Source organism: Lipotes vexillifer, unplaced genomic scaffold (genome assembly GCF_000442215.2).
Source record: "Lipotes vexillifer unplaced genomic scaffold, Lipotes_vexillifer_v1.1 scaffold685, whole genome shotgun sequence".
Taxonomy (NCBI): Eukaryota; Metazoa; Chordata; class Mammalia; order Artiodactyla; family Lipotidae; genus Lipotes; species Lipotes vexillifer.
Window position 1 is genome coordinate 1,634,006 of NW_006771436.1, and position 26,334 is coordinate 1,660,339.

The 26,334-nt window shown below is 37.5% G+C and overlaps 1 protein-coding gene across 5 annotated transcripts in view; it reads right to left on the reverse strand.

The window, feature by feature from the left end:
• DNM3 (dynamin 3) overlaps positions 1-26,334 on the reverse strand; it is a 599,000-nt gene that overhangs the window by 483,995 nt on the left and 88,671 nt on the right. For all 5 annotated transcript variants that reach the window (XM_007446759.1, XM_007446762.1, XM_007446760.1 and 2 more), the window contains exon 2: positions 24,439-24,512. In XM_007446759.1, the coding sequence (XP_007446821.1) occupies positions 24,439-24,512 (74 nt within the window). The remainder of the gene's footprint in view (positions 1-24,438; positions 24,513-26,334) is intronic.

Sequence of the window (26,334 nt, forward strand, 5' to 3'; positions counted from 1 at the left end):
GGGGGGGGGGGGGGGGGGGGGGGGGGGGGGATTCCCATCCACACTGGTGAGGGTGATTTTCTTTACTCAGTCGTCTATCAGTAAAGCTAATCTTCTCTCTTCGGGACACACTCTCACAGACACACCCAGAAATAATGCTTTACCAGCTATCTAGGCATCCCTTAGCCCAGTAAGAATGACATAAAATTAACAATCACAACAATAAACCACATATATTTACAGTATACAATTCGATGTTTTGACACATGTATACGCCTATGAAACCATCACTATAATCAAGATAAAGAACATATCCATCTCCCCGCAAATTTCCTCATTGTAATCCCTTCCTTTGGCCCACCTTCCCCCCAAAACCACTGCTATGCTTTCTGTCACTATAGATTAGTCTCCATTTTCCAGAATTGTAGAATCATATAATATGTACTATTTTGGTCTGGCTTTTTTCACTCTGCATAATTATTTTGAGATTCATCCATGTTGCTGAGTGTATCCATTGTTTATTCCCTTTTATTGCTGAGTTGTATCCCATTGTATGGACATTCCACAATTTATCCATTCACCTGTTGATGAACCCAACTTGGATTGTTTCCATTTTTTGGCTATTTGTGTACAAGTCAAAAAGACAAATGCATCAGTTTCTCTTTTTTTTTTTTTTTTTTTTTTTGTGGTACGTGGGATCTTCCCAGACCGGGGCACAAACCCATGTCCCCTGCATCGGCAGGCAGACTCTCAACCACTGCGCCACCAGGGAAGCCCCATCAGTTTCTCTTGAGTAAATACCTAAGAGTGGATTGGCTGATCATACAGGTAGGTGTGCTTAACTTTTAAAGAAAGTGCCAAACTGTTTTCCAAAGTGGTTTCACCATTTTATATTAGATACCAACAGAGTGTGAGAGTTCCAATTCTTTACATGCTAGTCAACACTTTGTATGGCCAGTCTTTAATTTTAGACATTCTAATAGGTGTCTAAAATAGTGATACCTCCATCTGGTTTTAATTTCCACTTCCCTAGTGACTAATGATGTTGAGCATCTTTTCATGTACTTATTTGCCATGCCTCCTTATGCTTTCACTGGCAGTTCCACTCTCACCACCCCACCCTCGGTAAATTACTGGTCTTTGTTGCTGGATGGAGAACCACATCTAACATTTCTATTCACACATTAAACTAAAATTAGGAGCAAATATTGATAGGATAATGTTCTTCCATTACTGGTACAATTAGTAATATCTTACAATATTTAAAATATATTCTACAAGGGCTTCCCTGGTGGTGCAGTGGTTGAGGGTCTGCCTGCCGATGCAGGGGACACGGGTTCGTGCCCCAGTCCTGAAGGATCCCACATGCCGCAGAGCGGCTGGGCCCGTGAGCCATGGCCGCTGGGCCCGCGTGTCCGGAGCCTGTGCTCCGCAACGGGAGAGGCCACAACAGTGAGAGGCCCGCATAGCGCAAAAAAAAAAATATATATATATATATATATATATATGTATTCTACAACTTCCCATATTAATATCATTTTATAAATGCAGCAGCTATTTATTTCATGAAATAGTAAATTCTTGAGATTTCCCTTTAATTGCAAAACTAATATGATTTTTTTAGTAACTTTGATGCTTTTCTCTTTTGAAAATAAGAATATTCTCTTTAATACAAAAAAACAGATAAAATCTAAGTGAGGTAGCTATATTTTCACTTCCTAACCAATATGCCTAAACAAATTACATAATTGAGGAAGTCACATAATACTGCATTTTTTCAGAGCTCTTGAATGCTTGAATACTAGGAAGCAGAATAGTTTTCATAATTTAGTTGTAGTTTACAAATCTTGACCTTAGTACTTCCTCTATCTGGATTCTGTTTTAACCACAAGAGTTACTTATAGTGTTTTGGTCGGATTACCATTTAGGAATTTGGCTCCTTCAGGAAACTCATCTTTTTTAGGACGTATGTTAACAGGAGTTCCAGCAGAACCAGTAACATGTAGTAGCTGTTTTCCTTGGCAGCACTTCTTTCAATTCCCCATGTTATCAGAGAAGAGCTGCCTTCCTTTTTCTAAAAGTAATCAGATCAATGAGAAGCTCATTCAGATGTGAGCTTATATATATATAAGGTGGACATTTTCATCTTGGCGTTGGTCATTTGACAGTCTATCATATTACCCTTCCATGCCCAAACACCCAGAACTCTAAAAAACAAAAATGACGGTTTACCTTAGGCACTCAAATAAAGAAATATAAGAGTTCTTAACCCAGCTCATTCTTAAAACATCTCAGTATTTACTTCTCCTACTTTCCTTATCCATTATAAATTAGTACCTTGATTAAAAATTTAGTGACACTGCTTAAGTTGTCAGGGCTGAAACATTTTACCAATAAAAACGAATGTCTGTATAATGTGTTAACACTTTTCCAAGTATTTTCAAATACGCTATTTTACTTCTCTGAAATGTTATATTTGTTTCATCACCTGTCAAGCATATTAAAATACTGTCTGTTCACTACAAGTGGAATGTTGTAAGATTAGAAATAATTTATAAAGCACTCCTAACTAACTGAAGATGGAATTACCTTAAGGTGCTAACCGTGGGGAGAAGCACAGCTACAGCCACCTAACTGGTGTGGTTTTAAGAGCTTGAAAAAGCCCCTACAGATTAAAAACAAACAAACAAAAACCCTTCCCCCACTTCCCAACAGAAAATTCTGCTGGTAGAGATTAATTTCTATAATGTAAGTCTTCTCATCTTTTTCTGTTAAAATGCAAAGATCTTTGGGATATTAACACTTTAAACTGTATCAGTTACTTGTATCTGAGCATAAGTGAACTTATCAGATGCTCTTGGAAAGGCTTTCCAGGTGCTAATAGGATTTGAAACCTCAGGGATCTGGGAGAGATGAGATAACATAAGGAGTAAAAATGAATGTAGATATGGCAGGTTGGAGCCAAAGGAAACAAATTTAATTTGCTTAAGTACTTTATTATTTTATCTTAGATAAATTTTGAAATTCTACATAAACAGTAATGAAAGTAATTATTATTAATATACCTAAAATTGTTATTGATAAAACTTCTAAAGTCAAATAAAAAAGCTCCAGCATTTGCTATGAAAAACTGATTTTTCTCAGCCTGTTATAATGAAATTAAAAACAAGTATGAGTAGTACTTTTTAAAGATATCTAGGCCCAGTCAAATTAGAAACCTTGATGGATAATGCACACCCCTTTCCTCAACATACACATACACAAAACTTGCCATAAGATATTAACCTAAGGACAGTATAGCAGACACACACACAAAAGTCCTACCAACTACAACTCTTGAGCTGAAAATAAGGCTGGAGGCATAAAGGGAAGAAATTAAGCCTCAATCCAAATGCAGCCCCCTGATCTACACACCCCAAGAACTACAAACCCCACCTGTCTACCACTATGCTGCCATCAGAGTAATAGGTATCTGCTCCCTGTTCCTCTTGTCTCACTTTTGATAGATGTCATTGCATGGTAACCCCACCACTGCTACCAACTGAAATGGACATGTAATGGATAGTTCACTGAACTGCACAGTATTCATATTCACTCACACATTTGTCACAAGTTCACAATTACCTTATTATCTAGCCAACAAGTCAGCATGGAAAGGATGCTTATCAATCAGCATTAGTTTAGCACAGTGCCCCTAATCTCCCTCAAGCCTGTGGAAATACACGGGTGGGAGCCCCAGGTACCAACAGCCTACACAAGATGGCCCTTAAGTAAGGGGTTATTCACTTGCTTTCTCATCTCTCTAATAATCTCTTTCTTGGTTAATTAGCTAAAGGTATTTAGTTAAAATAATTTAATTTTAAATTAAAATTATAGATGTGCACCACACATTTATGTAATCTGTTTAAACAACTACCCTTGTGAAGTTCTTAGTCTTGGTATCATCTAACATTTAACTCCCACTATAGTTAGAATAATTGAAGCAAGGCCACCTGTTTTAGGTAGATGTATAATCCTTAGAGCGAGGAGAGGCCTCATGAACTAATTTAGCTTCCCTACTAGTCACGCAATTATTCCTTAGGAGACCAACTTTGGGGTCATCTTTTCAACAGCCAAGAGCTGATAAAGTAAGTACCAATAAATAGTCCTGATAATATTCTACTAAGATTGACCTCTCCCCTGACAAACACAGCCATATTAGTGGTAACCATCTGCAGAGTCTAATGGAGGTAAATTTTAAGGTGAGGTTCTAAACATGACAACTATAAATCCAAGTCCTTTCTCAATTCAAAGCCCTTGCTAACACATCTACCTTGAAGCCTGGTAAAAATTCTCTCTGTTACTTAAAAATATATGGATTTTACATCCTTATAAATAGCTCAGAGGCATCATCAAGATTCTAGCAAAACTGGTGTTTTTAACGTGGGAGAAAATGCCTAACTCATTTGATATTCTGTATTCCTTTGGTAGCTTCCATAATTGGGAGACATATTACAACAACAACAACAAAAGAGGACAGGTGAAATAAACAGTTTGAGGTAAACTCTTTATCTGGGAGGTATAATTGTAAGATTTTCTTCATGACCTCAGAGCCATAAACCAATGCCCAAAAATAACCCTGGCAACGTTTTCATAAGCAGTGAAAACCAATGTGATCTCAGTGTTGATCGTTAACAAGCAGGGTTAATGGTTAACTGAGTCTCACCTCCACTTCCAGCCATGATAGAGTATCAGGATTCAGATTTACTCTCCCACCTTAAACAATTAGAAAATATGATCAAATATATGAAAGAACAATGTTCAGACACTGGACAACAGGCAATCAAGACAGTAATTCCTGAGAGAAGGGAAATCAACAAGGTGAGTGCTTCAGTTGCTCCAGGGCATTGCCTGGAGACCACAGCAGAGAGAGGAAGAACCCAAACAGATTTCAATGGTCTCACTAAGATAAAAAGACAGAACTCAGAGTTCAAGGAGGCCAAGGCAGCTAGAATTTTGTGCAGTGAAGTACTGATGAGAAGGGGGCTAAACAGAGAGACTGTTCGAGACCCTTAGAGGAGTCCCCCAAGTACCGATCAGCGAACACATGTAAGGACAGTACCTAGGTTGGAGGAAAGAACCACTAGAAAGGAGTAGAAGGAATGATATCCAGAGCTCACAAAATGCATGGAGTAGTTGGTGTTCCAATGAGCAAGAGTGGAAATGCCTACTAATATCTGGGACTTCAAATAGAGTCAATAATGAGGTCAAGTTTGCCCTTGACTAAAGGCTGCTCTGAAGCCATCCTAACAAATTTTAAAAGTAAGCCTCAAGAAGATCAAATGGATGCCTGTTAACTGCACATGAGAACAAAGTCCAAAATTACTAAAACAATATCCAGCACAACATGAAATTCACAATGTCCAATATCTACTCAAGATTACCAAGCATGAAGAAAGCAGGAAAATATGACGTATAACCAGGATAAAATTCAATCAAGAGGAACAGAAACAGAAATTACAAAGAGGTATTCCATATGTTCAAGAAGAGTGAAGAAACCATGAAGTAGATGAGGAGAGAAATGGAAAATATTTTTAAGAGCTTCTAGAGATGAAAAACACAATAACTCAAATGAAAAATACACTGGAAAAGTTTAATAGCAGACTATTCCACTGCCAACTCTCATTGCTCCCAATCTTATCCCCTTGTTTCAGAGCAAAATGAAAATGAAAATTATTTTAGAAATGTACTTTTTAGTAGTTTTCAAACATGAAAAAAAAAAAAAATCTCTTAGGCCACCAATCCAACCTCTACCAGTTCATTCTCTTTGCTTCTACTGTCTACTCCCTGTACTCCTCCATTATTGAATAAATATATACCATGAATTTTAAACCTTTGAAATAGCCTCTCATAATTACTCACTAAGATCTTTAAGAAATTGACTTTAATAATAAAGTATGGGTTGAAAAAATTCATTTTCTGAAATCCTCCTTTATGAAACATTTGAATTTGTCCCCTTACCAAATTTTACCACTTTTTCTAATGGTTAATTCTTCTCTTTCTGAACTGTTTATCTTTCATCCATATATCTCTGCTGCATATTATCTATTTAATAAATTCTTACCTAACTAAAACCCTTTGAACCAAAAAATGCAAATAATTGGATGGGTTTTTTTTCCTTTTTGAAAAAGAAGACGAAATAGGGCTTCCCTGGTGGTACAGTGGTTAAGAATCCGCCTGCCTATGCAGGGGACACGGGTTCAAGCCCTGGTCCGGGAAGATCCCACATGCCGCGGAGCAACTAAGCCCGTGCACCACAACTACTGAGCCTGTGCTCTACAGCCTGCGAGCCACTACTGAGCCCACATGCCACAACTACTGAAGCCCACACGCCACAACTACTGAAGCCCATGCACCTAGAGCCCGTGCTCCGCAGCAAGAGAAGCCACCGCAACGAGAAGCCCACTCACCACAACAAAGAGTAGCTCCCGCTCGCCACAACTAGAGAAAGCCCGAGCAGCAACGAAGACCCAACGCAGCCAAAAAAAAAAAAAAAAAAAAACTAAAGTGAGAAAGACAATCCCATCCACTGTATTACTTATACAGAGATTAAAAAATCAGTTTCTGGGGCTTCCCTGGTGGTACAGTGGTTGAGAGTCCGCCTGCCAATGCAGGGGACATGGTTTCGGGCCCGGTCCGGGAAGATCCCACATGCCGCGTAGCGGCTGGGCCCGTGAGCCATGGCCGCTGAGCCTGCGCTCCGCAACTGGAGAGGCCACAACAGTGAGAGGCCCGCGTACCGCCAAAAAAAAAAAAAAAAAAAAAGAAAAAATCAGTTTCTTTAAACCGTAATCAAGATGAGAATAACAGGAAAACAATTGAAGAAACATCGTGTGCAGGACACGAACTGGCAACTTCTCTGTGTGGCACACTGTGGCCATTAAAATCTGTTTAATGAACACATAAATGAATGAACAACTGCAAAAACATGAAGATAAAAATTTACAAAACAAATACACTTTGGGGCAAACGATGAGAAGAAATTCCACCAGACTTGCAGGAGATTGTTAAAATTAAACTAACACCATTAATTGAAAAGTACTTAATGTGAATTTAGTTCATTTTGCAAAATAAACACCTTCAGTTAGTACAAAAGCATCTTATAAACCAGCAGAGTAGCTCAACTATGATCTGTTCCTATGCTGTTCAGACAACAGAACAACCAGTCTCTTCCAGTTGGAGACCATAGCATTCAACAGTAGCAGGGTCAAGTGACTACTGAAGTCAATGTTACACAGAGAGGAGGGTGCAGGCTGTGGCAGCAGGAAGGGTAAAACAAGCCCCACAGAGGAGGAGAAGGCAGAGAAAATGCATTCTAAACTACTTGACTCATCTAACAAATGCAAGTACAGAGGACATCCTTGATCTAAGATTACTAGCGTTAGAAGCCCAAAGGGAAAAAATGAGAGTGGGAAGGGGCGGATAAGTAATAATTATTAGTTGGCTATAGCCATGGTCATGATGTAAAACAAGTCTATTCATTTTCTTTCTATTAAAACAAATCATACCTCCTCCTCTCAGATTTAAACAGGCATTAACAACTCTACAGTTTACCTTTTGGTCCTCTTCAATATTAATTACTTCAAGAAAACCCATTTTTTAAAAAATGGGAGCAAGGAGAGGAATAAAGAGAAAAACCCCAAAAATTAGGAAACCTGATGTCTCTCTTCTATCTAAACACTTTAAGCAGACATAAGCTTAGAGTAAATATTAAATGGACCAAAAGAGTCTAAGGTTAGAGGACTATAATTTTTGGTTTGGAAACTCAAGGCATATAGGAGCCTCAGTACTTTCTCTCTAAAATAGAATAGAGACCTAAAAAACAACAAATTATTGCCAACTCAAAAGTCATCTTAGCCTCACAATCAGGAGTAGTAATTCTATTGAAATGTATTATTTCTTCATTTTCTTTGAGGAGAAATATGTAATACCTTTTATTTACTTATTTTCTTCCTAAATGGAAATGTATGTGTTGTTAAAGGGCAGTCATCTAACCGTGAAGAAATAAAATTTGGGTCAGGTTTGCTTAGAATAGCTTTTTGACTTTTCTCTAAATTTTGAGGGTTGAGTGAAAATTTCTCGACTTTGTATTGGAAGGTACATAACTGAGCTACTAGAAATTCTAAGTCTATTAATAAACATATAGCCAATATTTAAACTGAGAAAAAAAGGGTAATGAGAAAATTGGTAGAAAATAACTGTTTCAGAGTGTTGTCAGCAAAGAAAGAGAAAAGAAAAATTTTGAATATAACCAGTAATTCACAGTGGAATTCCAATAACCACACATAAGGACAAGTTTGATTTCTTGAGTTACAAATATTGAAAGAACAACCAAACCAGATTTAAAGTAGGTTGAAAGTCCTAAACAGTACTAACTACCTTATTTCCTCCTCAAAAATAAAGTTTATAAGAACCCTGAAAGAGAACAATTTGGCCTATGAAATAGGTTATAAATTTGGGAATATTTCAACACAGCCCTACTCTAATACATGTTTATAGCCTCTACATCTCTATCCGTTTAACAAGAATGTTCTTCTACCTAGGACTTCTGGAAGCTCATTTATTATATTATGTCCAATATTCATGGAATAATAACCCAAAGCATCCTCCAGAAAGGTGAAATCCTTTGATCCCTTCTATGCCAGTGATCCTCAAACTTCTTGGAAAACTTAACATCCCCCCTCTGTCCAACTCCCCCACCAAATATTTCTAATTTATTTTTGATAGTTACATTTTCCAGAATTAATATTATGTGCTTGATAGCTATGTGACATTCCATGGGGTCAGTGGGAATTCCTGGGCTTATCAGAAATCAAGTAGGAGGACCCCAGCTCCAAGCGATGAGTGGAGATTTCTCCTGGATGGTTCTTACATTTCCACATTTACACCTGGAAGGAAAGTCAGTTAGGTTAACAACAAAACTTGGCGTTCTTAGAACCTCAACCTCTGATAGTCTTTGAAGATGCTGGGGTTCTTAAAATACCAGGGCCAGATGTGCTGGTGTTTGAGCTAGATGCCCAGGCAGCAGAAGAATACAATACAGCCTTGAATGAATGCCTGTTATATTCAAAGCACAGAGCTTAGACCTATAGAAAGACTCCATGACCAAATATTTAGACAACTTTTTAAAGAACAGTAGGTAATTCCTCAACAGAAAGCTCTTATTAAAAGGAAGCAGGAAAGGTATTTGGAGAAACAAAAGATAACAACAGGAAAATAAGTAGATGAAATTGTTTCTCAAAGTGTAACTCAAAGACCAACAGCTTTAGAAGCACTCTGCAGCAGTTCTTTAAAATGCAGAACCCTGGGCCTTACCCCACACCTACTGAATCAAAACCTCTGAGGATGATGCCCAAGAATCCTCACGGTATTTTGTGCACATTAAAATTTAAGAGTAACTATATTCAAAGGACTTTAAACTATGAGTCTGCACTTTTTGTGGTAACCTGTACTTTATATGGAAAGCAACAGGGAACCAGCAGTGGAGCAGAACAAGGTCAAAGCTGTAGTTAAGAAAGAATGTTTTCAGAATCACATTTGTTTTCACCATGTGGTTAACTTGTTATGATGAAAAAAAATAAACATTTCATCCTCTGCAAAAACAAGACTATCTTATGCTAAAATAATCAACCTTAATTAAATACAGATATTTAAATGCAAACAAAATGAGAGGTAGTTTTAAATTTTTTCAGTGTTGTTATTCAAAACAGTACTTGAACTTTTCCACTAAGTATGTGTCAGTCTAATTTATGAAACTAGAAAACAAGGTCTGGTCACTGTACGTAAATCAGGATTTAAAGTCTAACTAATGTATGAACTTTTTAAAAATACCTCACCTGTGAAAAGTTGACATTTTTCTCTAGAATTAATTATTCCCTGGCTATTGTAGTAGGAAACAGTCTCCTCAAACACCCTTTGGCTCAGTTCCACTGGGACTCACAGTACACTCCATGCTAACCTGAAGATGGACTCCATTGTGCAGCCCATCACTCAGAACACAGTGATTCTCCACCATAAAGCCTTCCTGCTGCTTCTCAGACCTTCTGCCTGAACTTTACGTCTCCACCTCATCCTGTTAGTTATTTGGTGCCTTGGAAACAAATTTTCTGTTACTGAGCATCTTTATTAAAATGCTTATTTATAGCAACTCTAACCAAGGACCCAAAATACTGAATAGTAATAAGTTTTTAATAAATTACAAGTCTTGGGCAGTTTTTAAAACATGGACACATGTTATATCGTGCAGCAGATGCAATACAAAGGTGGTAAATCAAATTTTGATGAATTATTATACTTGACACACATAGAAGTACCAAGGAAATTTTCCACAAAAAAAGAATACTTCAGTAATTTGAACAATTACCTTTAATGTATCCATTTTTTAATTTCTGGTTTTTAATACCTTCTTTTCTTACATTATTGTCATTGAAATAAAGGAGAATGAGGGAATATAACAGCATTTAGAGAAATATTTTAACAGAAAAGTTCTCCAGGAGACAAAATCACTTGTCCTTAACCATGACCTACAGGATTTACTTGTATAAGTCCTTAACAGTAACTTTTAATGCAGAGAATGACTTGGATTCTGATGTCTTAAAAAACACCTCTCCTTCAGAGGGCATATCAAACTCCAAATGGATCATTTCTTAAAGTAGTGACACTTTCAGCATACTCAGTAGTTCATCAAAGTATTACACTCAGACACACTTGCTTTCTCAGTCTGACATGTCATTTAACCAGTAAACAGTAAGATCAGGTGTTGAAAAGAAGGAAACCAGTGGTATGCTGGTAAATGTTTAATAGCTGGCACCGTAGGGAGGAAAAAGTCCTGATTTGTAGCATTTGACCATTTCTGTACTGTAAATATTCCCACCATGACCAACTTCAAGCTATCACCATGATGTCAATGATTACAGAGGTGGGAAGACAGGTGCACAGCCTGATCGTGGGAGCTGGCGTAACCCAGTTTCAACACGGCACTGGAGGAAACTCTCAGGCACTGAAAACTGTCTTCTTGTGTTATGAAGACCTTCTCCCTACTTCCTTGCTCTTGACACTGCAGTCCTCACCCAACACCTTACCAACGCTTTGTCCAAGTCTTGTCCTTCCAAGCCATACCTACAGAAATACCTCTCTCTGAAACCAAACTACCACGATATCACTTAAAACTGTTAATAAAATAGAGGTGGTGATTTTGCTCACCTTTCTCACAACACTGAGTGATTTCTTGGAATGCCCTCTGTGATAATTACTAAATGTCCTAAAACAAATTATGTAGAATAAGGCATAGTGCCTATAATTAATTTTTGACTTGGTTTAGCAACTAATAAAATAGCAGGTAGAGACAAACAGTTAAATATTACTATATGGGCATTATGTTGGAAATTAGATGATAATTGTGAATTAACAAATTTCTATATTTATTATTCATATATTTATGCTCCTTTACATTAAAAAATACCCTATAAAAATATAAAGTGTGTCCTGAAAATATAAATCAAGCAGTTCAATTTTCTTATTTTAAAAATGCAATATTAACAGTGTCAGGAAGATACTAACAATCCCCACTCCTACCAACAGTGTAGCCTTGGACAAATAGATTAACATTGCTGGGGCTCTTTTTCTAAAATGGGAATCATGATATGTATCTCAGAAGTTTCTTGTAAAGATTAAATAAAAGTATCTTCAGGGACTTCCCTAGTGGCACAGTGGTTAAGAATCCACCTGCCAATGCAAGTGACACAGGTTCGGGCCCTGGTCCGGGAAGATCCCACATGCCACGGAGCAACTAAGCCCGTGCACCACAACTACTGAGCCTGTGCTCTAGAGCCCGTGAGCCACAACTACTGAGCCTGCATGCCACAACTACTGAAGCCTGTGCACCTAGAGCCTGTGCTCCACAACAAGAGAAGCCACCGCAATGAGAAACCCACTCACCGCAACTAGAGAAAGCCCGCACGCAGCAATAAAGACCCAATGCAGCCAAACATAAATTTAAAAAATTAAAGAAACATAATAATAAATTTTTTTTAAAATTATCTTCAAAGTGCATAGTGCTGATACATAATTAATGCTCAAAAGAATGGCAGCAAATTATTATTATAGTTTTCTCCATAGTCACTGTCCTGGGGTAGCAATCCTTTTATAAAAGTTTCTAGAGTTATGGCAGGAAAATCTCTGCATTAGAACACTAAGCATCTACATGGTTTTGAATATTCCCCATGTGCATGACACCCAGGCCTCAGGACCCAGTGCAACCACAGCCTCAAGTCTAACCTTGCCCAGGCTCTTACTACCCATGGCTGCTGAACTCCTGAGGTGAAGGCATAACCCTTTGTAATAAGCCAGGCTAGAAGCCCTCCTTAATTGGAAACAGAAACCAAAATGCATTTTTAAGAGTATCCAAAGCTAACAGAAGAAAGTCAAAAGACAGAGAGAGTGTTGCTCAATTTATTTTATGCTGACTAGTATAGCTTTCACTTGATAACTCTATAACACCAACAAGATAGATGTGTATAGAAAGAAATGTAAATAACCTAAATAAATTAGTGAAATTTAACAGTACAGTAAAAGAATAAGGTACTATAATCAAGTATATCTTAGGAATGCAAGGACGCTTAAATAAGAAATCTATAAAGGCAGGGGTGAACATATATGAGTTTTTTAAAAGATAATCTCAATAACTGCCTAAATGCATTCAATAAAATTATATACCTATTTATTTATTAGATTTTAAAATCTTTTAAAAATTAGGAATAAAATAGTTCCTTACCAGGAAAAACAAATAGCATATGCATAATTTAACACAAGAGGCATTTTCATCAAAGGAGCACAACATGGTTCTGGAAGCCTTGATCAATGTAATAGGCATTAAAGAGAAATGAAAGACATACTAATGGAAATAAAAAGATAATCATTATCAACAAATACTTTGTCTCCTACTTCTCCTAGAGAAAATAAAGTCATCAAACAAGGAATCCACTACAAGTACAGACTTATCTGCAGTTTCCCCCATATTTTCCACTTTCCATTTGGTTGCAACAAAAGAGGTATCCCTTCACCCTCTTCATGAGCAAAAAAATTATCCTACCAGTTTTCAATCTCTGAATCACTCTATCATTTCTTTCTCTTACATTCAATGACACTTACTTTAAGGCTCTAATCCTCCTATCATGTTCCCTTTTGAGGTCCCTAGCCCACAAGACGCTACCCAATGAGCTTTTTCCCTGTTTCAGCAATATCGCCTCTCTTTACCCCATTTCCTACTCCCCTTCCTCACTCACTCAACCTCCAGACCTACTGGTCTCCCTGTTAAACTTCAAACAAATAAGCAGCTCCCACCTTAGAATAATCTAACGTCCCTATGCCTATACAAATATCATCACAGCTTGAATGTCCACTTTCTTCATCCCCTAACCTTCTGTGTGTTTGTTTTGCTTTTTTTTACACTTCCTGTTGGTTTCTCCACAAGAATATAAGCTCCATGATGACAGGGATATTTGCCTGGTACACAGGAATCACTCAATAAACATTGGTTGAATGAATGCATCTATCAAAAGAAAGTAGTATTTATGGAACTTATCCCAGTTAGGATATGAAGGCACAAGTAAATTGCATGAACAGTGACATATATCCCCCCCTTGCTTCTTTTTGCCATTTTGTTAGCCGTCCATCAACCCAAGCCTATAGTCATACCCCAGACTTCCCTGTGAACAGTGTGCCTTAGGGTAAAAAAAAAAGGAGGGGGGCAATTCTTAGCTGGCATCAATTAGAGTAGAGTAGTGAAATGCAAAAGCCCCATTTTGAGGTTCCTGAAGGATTGTTGGGTTAGTAAGTTTTCCCTGAGGGGAGAATTTCTAGTCCACTTCACATGAAGAGAGAGGAGAGGCATGAGGTATGATCCTCACTGATTAATGGGAAGTAGTGAAAGAACAGTCAGGGGCTTAGAAGGGACAAGATTGAGAGACTGTTGACAAAAGGGTATATGGAAGAAGCATGTGATGTTCCTTCTCAAAGGAGCTCAAAGTGTAAGAACATCTTTCCCATGTCAGCACTCAACAAAAAGCCCCCACTGCAAAAGAGCTTATTAATATTCTGGTCAATAATTCTCTTCTCTAAGCCATCCCCATATTTGCATAAGTATTTGTTGAATAAATTAAGAAATGCAAATAAAATTACTATATAACTAAAATACCCAAGAGAATCAATTAAAAATATTTTAATCTGTCAAACATAGAGTAAGATGGTTAATTTAAAAATTAAAATTAAAAATAGCAGCTTTTACATAGATCAGCAATTAGGAGTCAGAAAATATAATGAAAAAAACATATTCAAACTACAAGAACAAAAATAAATATGAACATCCTAAATAGAAATGTATGGACGCTGTACAAAGCTCATCAAGAATTTTACCAAAGTAAAAGAAAATGTGAGCAAAGGAAATACATAGCATGGTCTCTGTATTGGAAAAAAAAAATAATAATACTTTAAAAATATTGATTATTCTCTAATGAATCTATTGAAGTGAAAATAATTCTAGTGGCAATGGTTTTGTCTTTACAAAATTATTCTAAACTTTGACACAAATAGAAAAGAACCCCTAAATAAAAATAAATTATGGGAATAGAAGACTATCAACAGTGCATCCATACATGTGTGTAGATTTGAGGATCTGGTATTTTAGTCCTTCACATAAGAGCCTTCCATGAGCTTTTTCCTGTTACCCTATTTTTATTGTGGATTTACCTCGAGGAGAGACGTGCCGCTTTTTTCTCCTTATCTGAAGATGCTGAGAGAAGATAATTTATAAGATGGACTCATGCTCTTCCTGAACCACACACCTTTGACAATTACTGTAATGGACAGGACCTTATGTGTATATGTGTATGGTAACTGGAGATTTGCTCTCTCAATCTGTTGTGCACAAAGCAGTCAGGGGAAAAAAAACACAAAAAACAAAGTCCTGAGAGGACCTTCAAAACGGAGTAGGAGTAAGACATGGAGATCACCTTCCTCCAGAAAAATACATAAAAAATACGTCGACATGTGGAACAACTCCTAAAGAACACCTACTGAACGCTAGCAGAAGACCTCAGACATCCCAAAAGCTGTGCGGCTGACAGGGTTTTGGTGCCCCAGCTGGGTGTCAGGCCTGAGCCTCTGAGATGGGGGAGCCGAGTTCAGGACATTGGACCACCAGAGACCTCCCAGCCCCACGTAATATCAATTGGAGAGAGCTCTGCCAGAGACCTCCATCTCAATGCAAAGACCCAGCTCCACTCAATGAGCAGAAAGCTCCAGTGCTGGACACCCCATGCGAAACAACTAGAAAAACAGGAACACAACCCCACCCATAGCAGAGAGGCTGGCTAAAATCATAATAAGTTCACAGACACCCTAAAACACACCACTGGAGATGGTCCGGCCTACGAGAAAGATAAGATCCACCAGAACACAGACACCAGTCCACTCCACCAGGAAGCCTACACAACCCACTGAACCAACCTTACCCACTGGGGGCAGACACCAAAAACAATGGGAACTACAAACATGCACCTGTACAAAGGAGACCCCAGAGTAAGTTAAGCAAAATGAGAAGAAAGAGAAATACACAAGTGGGTAAAAACCCACCAGAACAAACAAATGAAGAGGAAATAGGTAGTCTATCTGAAAAAGAATTCAAAATAATGATACTAAAGATGATCCAAAATCTTGGAAATAGAACAGAGAAAATACAAGAACCATTTAACAACGACCTAGAAGAACTAAAGAGCAAATAAACAATGATGAATAACACAATAAATGAAATTAAAAATTCTCTAGAAGGAATCAATAGCAGAATAACTGAGGCAGAAGAATGGATAAGTGACCTGGAAGATAAAATAGTGGAAATAACTGCTGCAGAGCAGAATAAAGACAAGAGAATGAAAAGAATTGAGAACAGTCTCAGAGACTTCTGGGACAACATTAAACGCACCAACATTTGAATCATAGGGGTCCCAGAAGAAGAAGAGAAAAAGAAAGGGACTGAGAAAATATTTGCAGAGATTATAGTTGAAAACGTCCCTAATATGGGAAAGGAAATAGTTAATCAAGTCCAGGAAGCACAGAGAGTCCCATAAAGGATAAATCCAAGGAGATTTACATGCCAAGATACATATTAATCAAACTATCAAAAATTAAACACAAAGAAAAAATATTAAAATCACCAAGGGAAAAGCAACAAATAATATACAAGGGAATCCCCATAATGATAACAGGTGATTTCTCAGCAGAAACTCTGCAAGCCAGAAAGGAGTTGCAAGACATATTTAAAGTGATGAAAGGGAAAAACCTAAAAGCAAGATTACTCTACCCAGCAAGGATCTCATTCAGATTCAAAGGAGAAATTAAAACTTTTACAGTTGAGCAAAAGCTACACCAGCTTTGCAAAAAAAGCTACAGGAACTTCTCTAGAAAGGAAACACAAGAGAAGGAAAAGACCTACAATAACAAACCCAAAACAATTAAGAAAATGGTAATAGGTACATACAAATTGATAAGTACCTTAAATGTAAATGGATTAAAGGCTCCAACCAAATGACATGGACTGGCTGGCTGGATACAAAAACAAGACTCATATATATGCTGTCTACAAGAGACCGACTTCAGACCTAGGGACACATACAGACTGAAAGTGAGGAGATGGAAAAAGATGTTCCATGCCAATGGAAATCAAAATAAAGCTGGAGTAGCAATTCTCATCTCAGACAAAATAGACTTTAAAATAAAGACTATTACAAGAGACAAAAAAGGACATTACATAATGATCAAGGGATGAATCCAAGAAGATATAACAATTGTAAATATTTATGCACCCAACATAGAAGAACCTCAATACATAAAGCAAATGCTAACAGCCATAAAAGGGGAAATCAACAGTAAGACCCCACTTTCACCAATGGACAGATCATCCAAACAGAAAATTAATAAGGAAACACAAGCTTTAAATGACACATTAAACAAGATGGACTTAATTCATATTGATAGGACATGCCATCCAAAAACAACAGAATACACATTCTTCTCAAGTGCTCATGGAACATTCTACAGGATAGACCATATCTTGGGTCACAAATCAAGCCATGGTAAATTTAAGAAAACTGAAATCATATCAAGTATCTTTTCCAACCACAACACTACGACACTAGATATCAACTACAGGAAAAAAAAAAATCTGTAAAATATACAAACACATGGACGCTAAACAATACGCTACTAAATAACCAAGAGATGAGTGAAGAAATCAAAGAGGAAATCAAAAAATACCTAGAAACAAATGACAATGAAAACACGACGACCCAAAACCTATGGGATGCAGCAAAAACAGTTCTAAAAGGTAGTTTATAGTAATACACTCCTACCTCAAGAAACAAAAAAATCCCAAATAAACAACCTAACCTGCCACCTAAAGCAATTAGAGAAAGAAGAACCAAAAAAACCCCAAAGTTAGGGCTTCCCTGGTGGCGCAGTGGTTGAGAGTCCGCCTGCCGATGCAGGGGACACGGGTTCGTGGCCCGGTCCGGGAAGATCCCACATGCCGTGGAGCTGCTGGGCCCGTGAGCCTGTGCTCCACAACGGGAAAGACCACAACAGTGAGAGGCCCGCGTACCACAAAAAAAAAAAAAAAAAAAAAAAAACCAAAGTTAGCAGAATGAAAAAAATCATAAACATCACATCAGAAATAAATGAAAAAGAAATGAAGGAAACAATGCAAATATCAATAAAACTAAGGGTTGGTTCTTTGAGAAGATAAACAAAATTGATAAACCATTAGCCAGACTCATCAAAAAAAAAGGGAGAAGACTCAAATTAACAGAATTTGAAATGAAAAAGAAGTAACAACTGACACTGCAGAAGTAAAAAGGATCATGAGAGATTACTACAAGGAACTATAGGCCAATAAAATGGACAACCTGGAAGAAATGGACAAATTCTTAGAAAAGCACAAACATCCGAGACTGAACCAGGAAGAAAATAGAAAATATAAACACACCAATCACAAGCACTGAAATTAAAACTGTGATTTAAAATCTTCCAACAAACAAAAGCCCAGGACCAGATGGCTTTATAGGCGAATTCCATCAAACATTTAGAGAAGAGCGAACACCTATCCTTCTCAAACTCTTCCAAAATATAGCAGTGGGAGGATCACTCCCGAGCTCATTCTACGAGGCCACCATCACCCCGATACCACAACCAGACAAAGATGTTACAAAAAAAGAAAACTACAGGCCAATATCACTGAGAAACAGAGATGCAAAAATCCTCAACAAAATACTAGGAAACAGAAGCCAACATCACATTAAAAGGATCATACACCACGATCAAGTGGGGTTTATCCCGGGAATGCAAAGATTCTTCAATATATGCAAATCATCAATGTGATACACCATATTAACAAATTGAAGGATAAAAACCATATGATCATCTCATTAGATGCAGAGAAAGCTTTTGACAAAATTAAACACCCATTTATGATAAAAATGCTCCAGAAAGTAGGCATAGAGGAAACTTACCTCAACATGATAAAGGCCATATATGAAAAGCCCACAGCCAACATGGATCTCAATGGTGAAAAAGTGAAACCATTTTCATTAAGATCAGAAAGAAGACAAGGTTGCCCACTCTCACCACTATTATTCAACATGGCTTTGGAACTTTTAGCCTCAGCAATCAGAGAAGAAAAAGAAATAAAAAGAATCGAAATCAGAAAGGAAGAAGTAAAGGTGTCACTGTTTCCAGATGACATGATACTACACATAAAGCATCCTAAAGATGCTACCAGAAAACTACTAGAGCTAATCAGTGAATTTGGTAAAGCAGCAGGATACAAAATTAATGCACAGAAATCTCTTGCATTCCTATACACTAATGATGAAAAATCTGAAAGAGAAATTAAGGAAACACTCCCATTTACCACTGAAACAAAAAGAATATAATACCTAGGAATAAACCTACCTAAGGAGACAAAAGTCCTATATGCAGAAAACTATAAGACACTGAAGAAAGAAATTAAAGATGATACAAACAGATGGAGAGATATACCATGTTCGTGGATTGGAAAAATCAACATTGTGAAAATGACTATACTACCCAAAGCAATCTACAGATTCAATGCAATCCCTATCAAACTACCAAGGGCATTTTTCACAGAACTAGAACAAAAAACTTCACAATTTGTATGGAAACACAAAAGACACCAAATAGCTAAAGCAATCTTGGCTCCCTGACTTCAGACTATACTACAAAGCTACAGTAATCAAGTTAGTATGGTACTGGCACAAAAACAAAAATATAGATCAGTGGAACAGGTAGAAATCCCAGAGATAAACCCACACACATATGGTCACCTTATCTTTGATAAAGGAGGCAAGAATATACAATGGAGAAAAGACAGCCTCTTCAATGAGTGGTGCTGGGAAAACTGGACAGCTACATGTAAAAGAATGAAATTAGGACACTCCCTAACACCATACACAAAAATAAACTCAAAATGGATTAAAGTCCTAAATGTAAGGCCAGACACTATCAAAGTCTTAGAGGAAAACATAGGCAGAACACTCTATGATGTACATCACAGCAAGATCCTTTTTGACCCACCTCCTAGAGAAATGGAAATAAAAACAAAAATAAACAAATGGGGGCTTCCCTGGTGGCGCAGTGGTTGGGGGTCCGCCTGCCGATGCAGGGGACGCGGGTTCATGCCCCAGTCCGGGAGGATCCCACGTGCCGCGGAGCAGCTGGGCCCGTGAGCCATGGCTGCTGAGCCCGCGCATCCGGAGCCTGTGCCCGCAGCAGGAGAGGCCACAACAGTGGGAGGCCCACATACTGCAAAAAATAAATAACTAAAATAAAAAATAAACAAATGGGACCTAATGAAACTTTAAAGCTTTTGTACAGCAAAGGAAACCATAAACCCTCAGAATGGGAGAATATTTGCAAACGAAGCAACTGACAAAGGATTAATCTCCAAAATATACAAGCAGCTCATGCAGCTCAATTATCAAAAAATAACAACCTAATCCAAAAATGGGCAGAAAACCTAAATAGACATTTCTCCAAAGAAGATATACAGATTGCCAACTAACAAATGAAAGGATGCTGAACATCTCTAATCATTAGAGAAATGCAAATCAAAACTACAATGAGCTATCACCTCACACTGTTCAGAATGGCCATCATCAAAAATCTACAAACAATTAATGCTGGAGAGGGTGTGGAGAAAAGGGAACCCTCTTGCACTGTTGGTGGGAATGTAAATTGACACAGCCACTATGGAGAACAGCATGGAGGTTCCTTAAAAAACTAAAAATAGAACTACCATACGACCCAGCAATCTCACTACTGGGCATATACCCTGAGAAAACCATAATTCAAGAAGAGTCATGTACCACAATGTTCATTCCAGCTCTATGTACAATAGCCAGGACATGGAAGCAACCTAAGTGTCCATCGACAGATGAATGGATAAAGAAGATGTGGCACATATATACAATGGAATATTACTCAACTATAAAAAGAAACGAAATTGAGTTATTTGTAGTGAGGTGGATGGACCTAGAGTCTGTCATACAGAGTGAAGTAAGTCAGAGAGAGAAAAACAAATACCGTATACTAACACCTATATGTGGAATCTAAAAAAAAAAAAAAAAAATAGGGTTCTGAAGAACCTAGGCGCAGAACAGGAATAAAGACACAGACGTAGAGAATGGACTTGAGGACACAGGTAAAGGGAAGGGTAAGCTGGGACGACGTGAGAGAGTGACATGGACATATATACACTACCAAATTTAAAATAGATAGCTAGTGGGAAGCAGCCACATAGTACAGGGAGATCACCTCTGTGCCTTGTGACCACCTAGAGGGGTGGGATAGGGCGAGTGGGAGGGAGATGGAAGAGGGAGGAGATATGGGGATATGTGTATACATATAGCTGATTCACTTTGTTATACAGCAGAAACTAACACAATATTGTAAAGCAATTTTACTTCAATAATTATTTTTCTAAAAAAAGCTCCCAAACTGGGAATGCCTAAAAGGTAGAAGAAGCCTGTATCAGTTTTACGCAAATAAAATTTTGTTATTCAAACTCTTCAAATTAAAAAAAATAATAAAAATTATAAATAAATAGATAATGGGGGGAGGACTATAGCCCTGACAGATATTAAAGCAAACTATAAACCTGTTAAAAGTAAAGCACTGTAGAGACTTCCCTGGCAGTCCAGTGGTTAAGACTTTGTGCTTCCACTGCAGGAGGTGCAAGTCAGGGAACTAAGACCCCATATGCCGCATGGCACAACACTATAGTGTTGGCACATTAAAACAAAAAAGATATTCAGAAATAGATTGCACTAAGAGTGGAATATAAAATAAAGGAGACTGGGGAAAGAATTATTTCTTCATATATGAAAATAAATTTCAGAACTAAATGCTAAAAAATTTTAAAAGTATGGAAAGGAAAAATTTTGCTAAATATTTACTTTTTGTTAAATGTAAATGTATAGATTTTATAACCAAAAAGAGTAAACCTTCTATACAGTAAAAATGATATAACCACGGCTTCCCTGGTGGCGCAGTGGTCGAGAGTCCACCTGCCGATGCAGGGGACACGGGTTCGTGCCCCAGTTCGGGAAGATCCCACATTCCGCGGAGCAGCTGGGCCCGTGAGCCATGGCCGCTGAGCCTGCGAGTCCGGAGCCTGTGCTCCGCCACGGGAGAGGCCGCAACAGTGAGAGGCCCGCGAACCGCAAAAAAATAAATAAATAAATACTGTTTTAAAAAAATAAAATAAAATAAAATAAAATAAATTAAAATGATATAACCAGACTATAAATCACCAGAAGGGCAGACTTTGTCCTAGTCACTGCTGTATCTCCAGAGCTTCAAATAGTATCTGGTACATTGTAGATTTGTAAGCAATTTACTTTTTTCAAATGACATCATTCAAGTCCATTCTTTTGGATCAAACTTCGATTTTTTTACACTAAGAAATGGTTTAAAATGTCTACAATTTCTACCCCAAAAGTGAGCTGAATTGTGATAAGGATTGCATTGACTCTATCAATCAATTTGGGAAGTACTGCCATCTTACATTAAGTCTTCCAATCAGTGAACATGGGATGTTTTTCAAATTATCTAAATAATAGTTTGTAGTTTTCACAGTATAAGTTTTGCTCTTCTTGTTAAATTTATTCCTAAGTAGTGTATTCTTTATGATGCTATTGTAAATAGAATTGTTTTCTTACTGCAAGTTTTTGATTGCGCATTGCAAGTGTATAAAATTACAAGTGAGTTTTGTATCTTTATCTGGTATCCTGTAACCTTGTGGAGCTCATTTATTAGTTCTAATAGTTGTTTAGTGACTTCCTTAGGAACTTTTATGTACTTGATCATATCATCTGCAAATAGAGATAATTTTACTCTATCCTCTCCAATATGGATGTCTTTTATTTTTTTTCTCTTGCCCAACTGCACTGTCTAGAACCTCTAGTACAACACTGAATAGAAGTGACAACAGTGGACATCCTTGTCTTATTCCCAATATTAGAGGGAAAGCATTATGTCTTTCACCATTAAGTATGATGTTTAGCTGTGAGTTTTTCATACATGTCCTTTATTAAGTTGAAGAAGTGCCTTCTATTCCTAGTTTGCTGAGTGTTAGTGTTTCATGATGGAGTATGGGATTTTCTTAAACGCTCATTCTAAGTCTATTGAGACAATCCTGTGATTTTTGTTTTCATTCTGTTGATATGAATGTTACTTGATTTTCAGATATTAAATCAATCTTGCATTCCTAGGATAAAACAAACTGATTCTCAAATTCACATAGAATTTTAAAGGACTCAGGATAGCCAAAACAACCTTGAAAAGGAAGAACAAAGTAGAAAAACTCATACTTCTGAATTTCAAAACTAAGTACAAAGCAAGGGTAATTAAGAGAGTATGGTACAAGCACAAATACAGAGATATAGAACAACTGAATAGACTTGGGAGTCCAGAAATAAACCCATATATCTATGGCCAATTGATTTTCAATGAAGGTGCCAAAAAACATACAGTGGAGAAAGAATCATCTTTTCTAAAAATGGTGCTGGGACAACTGGATATACACATGCAAAAAATGAAGTTGAACTCTTACTTTGTACCACTTATAAAAATTAACTCAAAATGGACCAAAGGTCTAAATGTAAAATCAAAACTGTAAAATTATTATAAGAAAACATAGAGGTAAACCTCCATGACCTTGTTTTTGCAAATTATGAGGCATGAACTTTACAAGTGCTTCAATCTTAAGCATTCAAAGAAATTGTTAGCAAAAGTAGTAAAATCCTCAAAAAGCAATAGGCAAAGATAAAAAAAAACAGCCAATTCACAAAAGAAGAAATACAAATACCAAATAAACGCACACAAAAAATTCCACATCACCAGTTATTGAGAAACAAAAATGAAAACAAAGCTCATTTGCCTATCAAATTACCATGGTGTTAAGGAGAGGGCCAAAAACAGCACATTAGATATAGATCCAGATATGGATATAAACATAGATATAGATACACATACACTATACATATTGATAAATGGAATATTGCCTGCCGTATCAGTAAACAAAGGATGTCACAGTTATCAGTGATTGCAGCCACCACGGGAGGGTGAGCTGGTGAGCCCTGAGGCAACTCAGGATGTGAAAACACAAGATACTGACCCCAGATAGCTGAGGTACATATCAAAGAAATGATTTCATTGAGCCCAGACTCTTGCATCTTCCCAGTCTCAGAAAAGTGATAAATTCCTTGAGATATCTAGTTTTCTTTTATTAACAGTAATCTTTTGTTCCTACTACCTGCCCTTTGTTGCAAAACTCCTATATATCCTAGCTCCCCGGTTGCCTCCTCGGAGTAGGTCTCTCAGGGTTACTTGAGATGCTACCTCCCAGGCTTTAAATCCTAAATATTCCCACCGAATAAAACACAACTCTCAACTTTTAGGTTGTACTTTTTTTTTTTTTCAGTCGACAATATGCATACAGGTGTTAGATGGATGTTAAATTACTTTTAAAAAATTCCCAGACACACACACACACACACACACACACACACACACACACACACACAGGAAGGAAGTATACCAAAGGGGTATTAGTGGTTATGCCACACTGTAAAATTATAAATATATTACAATGAGAGATGAGACTTTCCATTTAATGTAATAAAGGGAATTTAGAAAGCAATGAAGAGGGCATTTTAGAGAGAAATATAGGCAGCTACCCATAGCAGAGTGATCACAAAAACGTTTCTGTTGCTACAACCCAACAGCCAGGAATGGAGACAACAGGTACCATAGGACACACTCATCCATGTGGCAAACATCCTCATTCATTACCTGCTTTGGAAGTAACAAGCTGCAGCACAAGAGGCCTTCTCGTTACAATGCCTGACCCTCGAGGGAGAAAGTCCCTAAAAATAAAAGAAGGAACAGATTAAGGCATATTAAGGAATTCTGATCACCTATAAATGTACAAATCAAGTTCCACAGAAATTCTAATTCTCAACCTTTCAATGCATCACATATCTGAAGAATGCTAGACCCACCTTATAAAAGAGACATTTGCAAAATAAAAAAGGGGGTGGGGGTGGGGAAGGGTCCTTATACTGAATATATACTGAATATCACGTGCATTATCATAATGACCTCACTGGAATATGTAATTCATTCATTTAGCTGGAATTAATAAAAGTTTGCATTAAACTACTGTGTATTGTCAATTCATTTTTATTTTCAGAGAACAAGGATTTACAAAAATATTTGCTGTGGAAGTTAATCCTTAAACTCTTTGGTAATTGAAAAATTCATCACTCCGTCCAGCTTCAAGATCAATATTAACACCATAAAATACTGACCATTATAAGAGGTAATAAAGGCACATTAGATTGTATCTTCTAAATACCTAAATTTTTTCTCCAATAAAAGGTCATACACAAAATGTGGGATTAAGCAGAGATAAATATTGCATATGTAGAAATTAACAGCAGAAAAAATACTGCAATTTGATTTTTGTTTTTTCTCATTCCCGATAGACAGGAGCTTATAAAAAAGGAGATTTTTCAAATAAATATTGTGTTTAAAATGGCATGTTAATATACACTAAACCAATAAAACTGCAAAGAAAGTATTTTATAATTACATCTATAATGCCACATAAATCAGTACTGATTCTGCAATGTCAAAGAGAATTCATAAACATACCTATAACACTGTTTTTAAAGACATTTAGAATGACTCACAACTTTTAGAAGCATCATCATTTTAAAAATCACAGAATTCCATTCAAAATAAATTTCTGACTCAATGGCAATGTTTCCCAAAAAGTGGTTCCAGGACCACCAGAAAGTGTTATAACCACAGACACCCAGGATCCATTCTGAACCTACAGATTCAAAATGTTTGGGGAAAGATGTGGCATCTATACTCTTAACAAACTCCATGGGATTCTGATGTTCACCATGGTTTTTTTATTGAGTCCAAGCTCGCTCTGCATGCCGCACAACAGGCTAGTGAATAGGAGATGAGGTGTTGAGGCAAGGAATAGCAACTTTGTTCAGAAATCCTGCAGACAAAGAAGATGGCGGACTACTGTCTCTGAAAAACTATCTTATCTGGGTCTGGATGCCAGTTTCTTTTATAGAATCAGAGACGGGGAGGTGATGAGGAAGTAAAGTAAAATGGCCATAAGTTTTGCAAATATCACCTGGAATGGCCAGCCTCCAGGAGGGGATGTGTTAATTTCTTCTTTCTTGCAGCCATCCACAGGTGGACAGGGTCAGGATGTACAAAGGCACTTTGGTTTAACATTCAGGCAGAGGGGCAAGGTTACCTGAGGGAGGCCATTATGGATGATTATAATAACAAAAACAACGGAAAGCGGGCTTCCCTGGTGGCGCAGTGGTTGAGAGTCCGCCTGCTGATGCAGGAGACACGGGTTCGTGTCCCGGTACGGGAAGATCCCACATGCTGTGGAGTGTCTAGGCCCGTGAGCCACGGCAGCTGAGCCTGCGCGTCCGGAGCCTGTGCTCCGCAACGGGAGAGGCCACAACAGTGAGAGGCCCACGTACCGCAAAAAAAAAAAAACAACGAAAAGCAAAAGTCAAAGAAACAGATCAAACATGGAGTCCAATTTAGCTCTTCCCTGTTACAGTTTGAGAACCACTGGCCTCAAGTTAGGAAATGTTACTTAACGATTTAGTGGGTAATAATGGCATGGGATATACTATGAGTTTT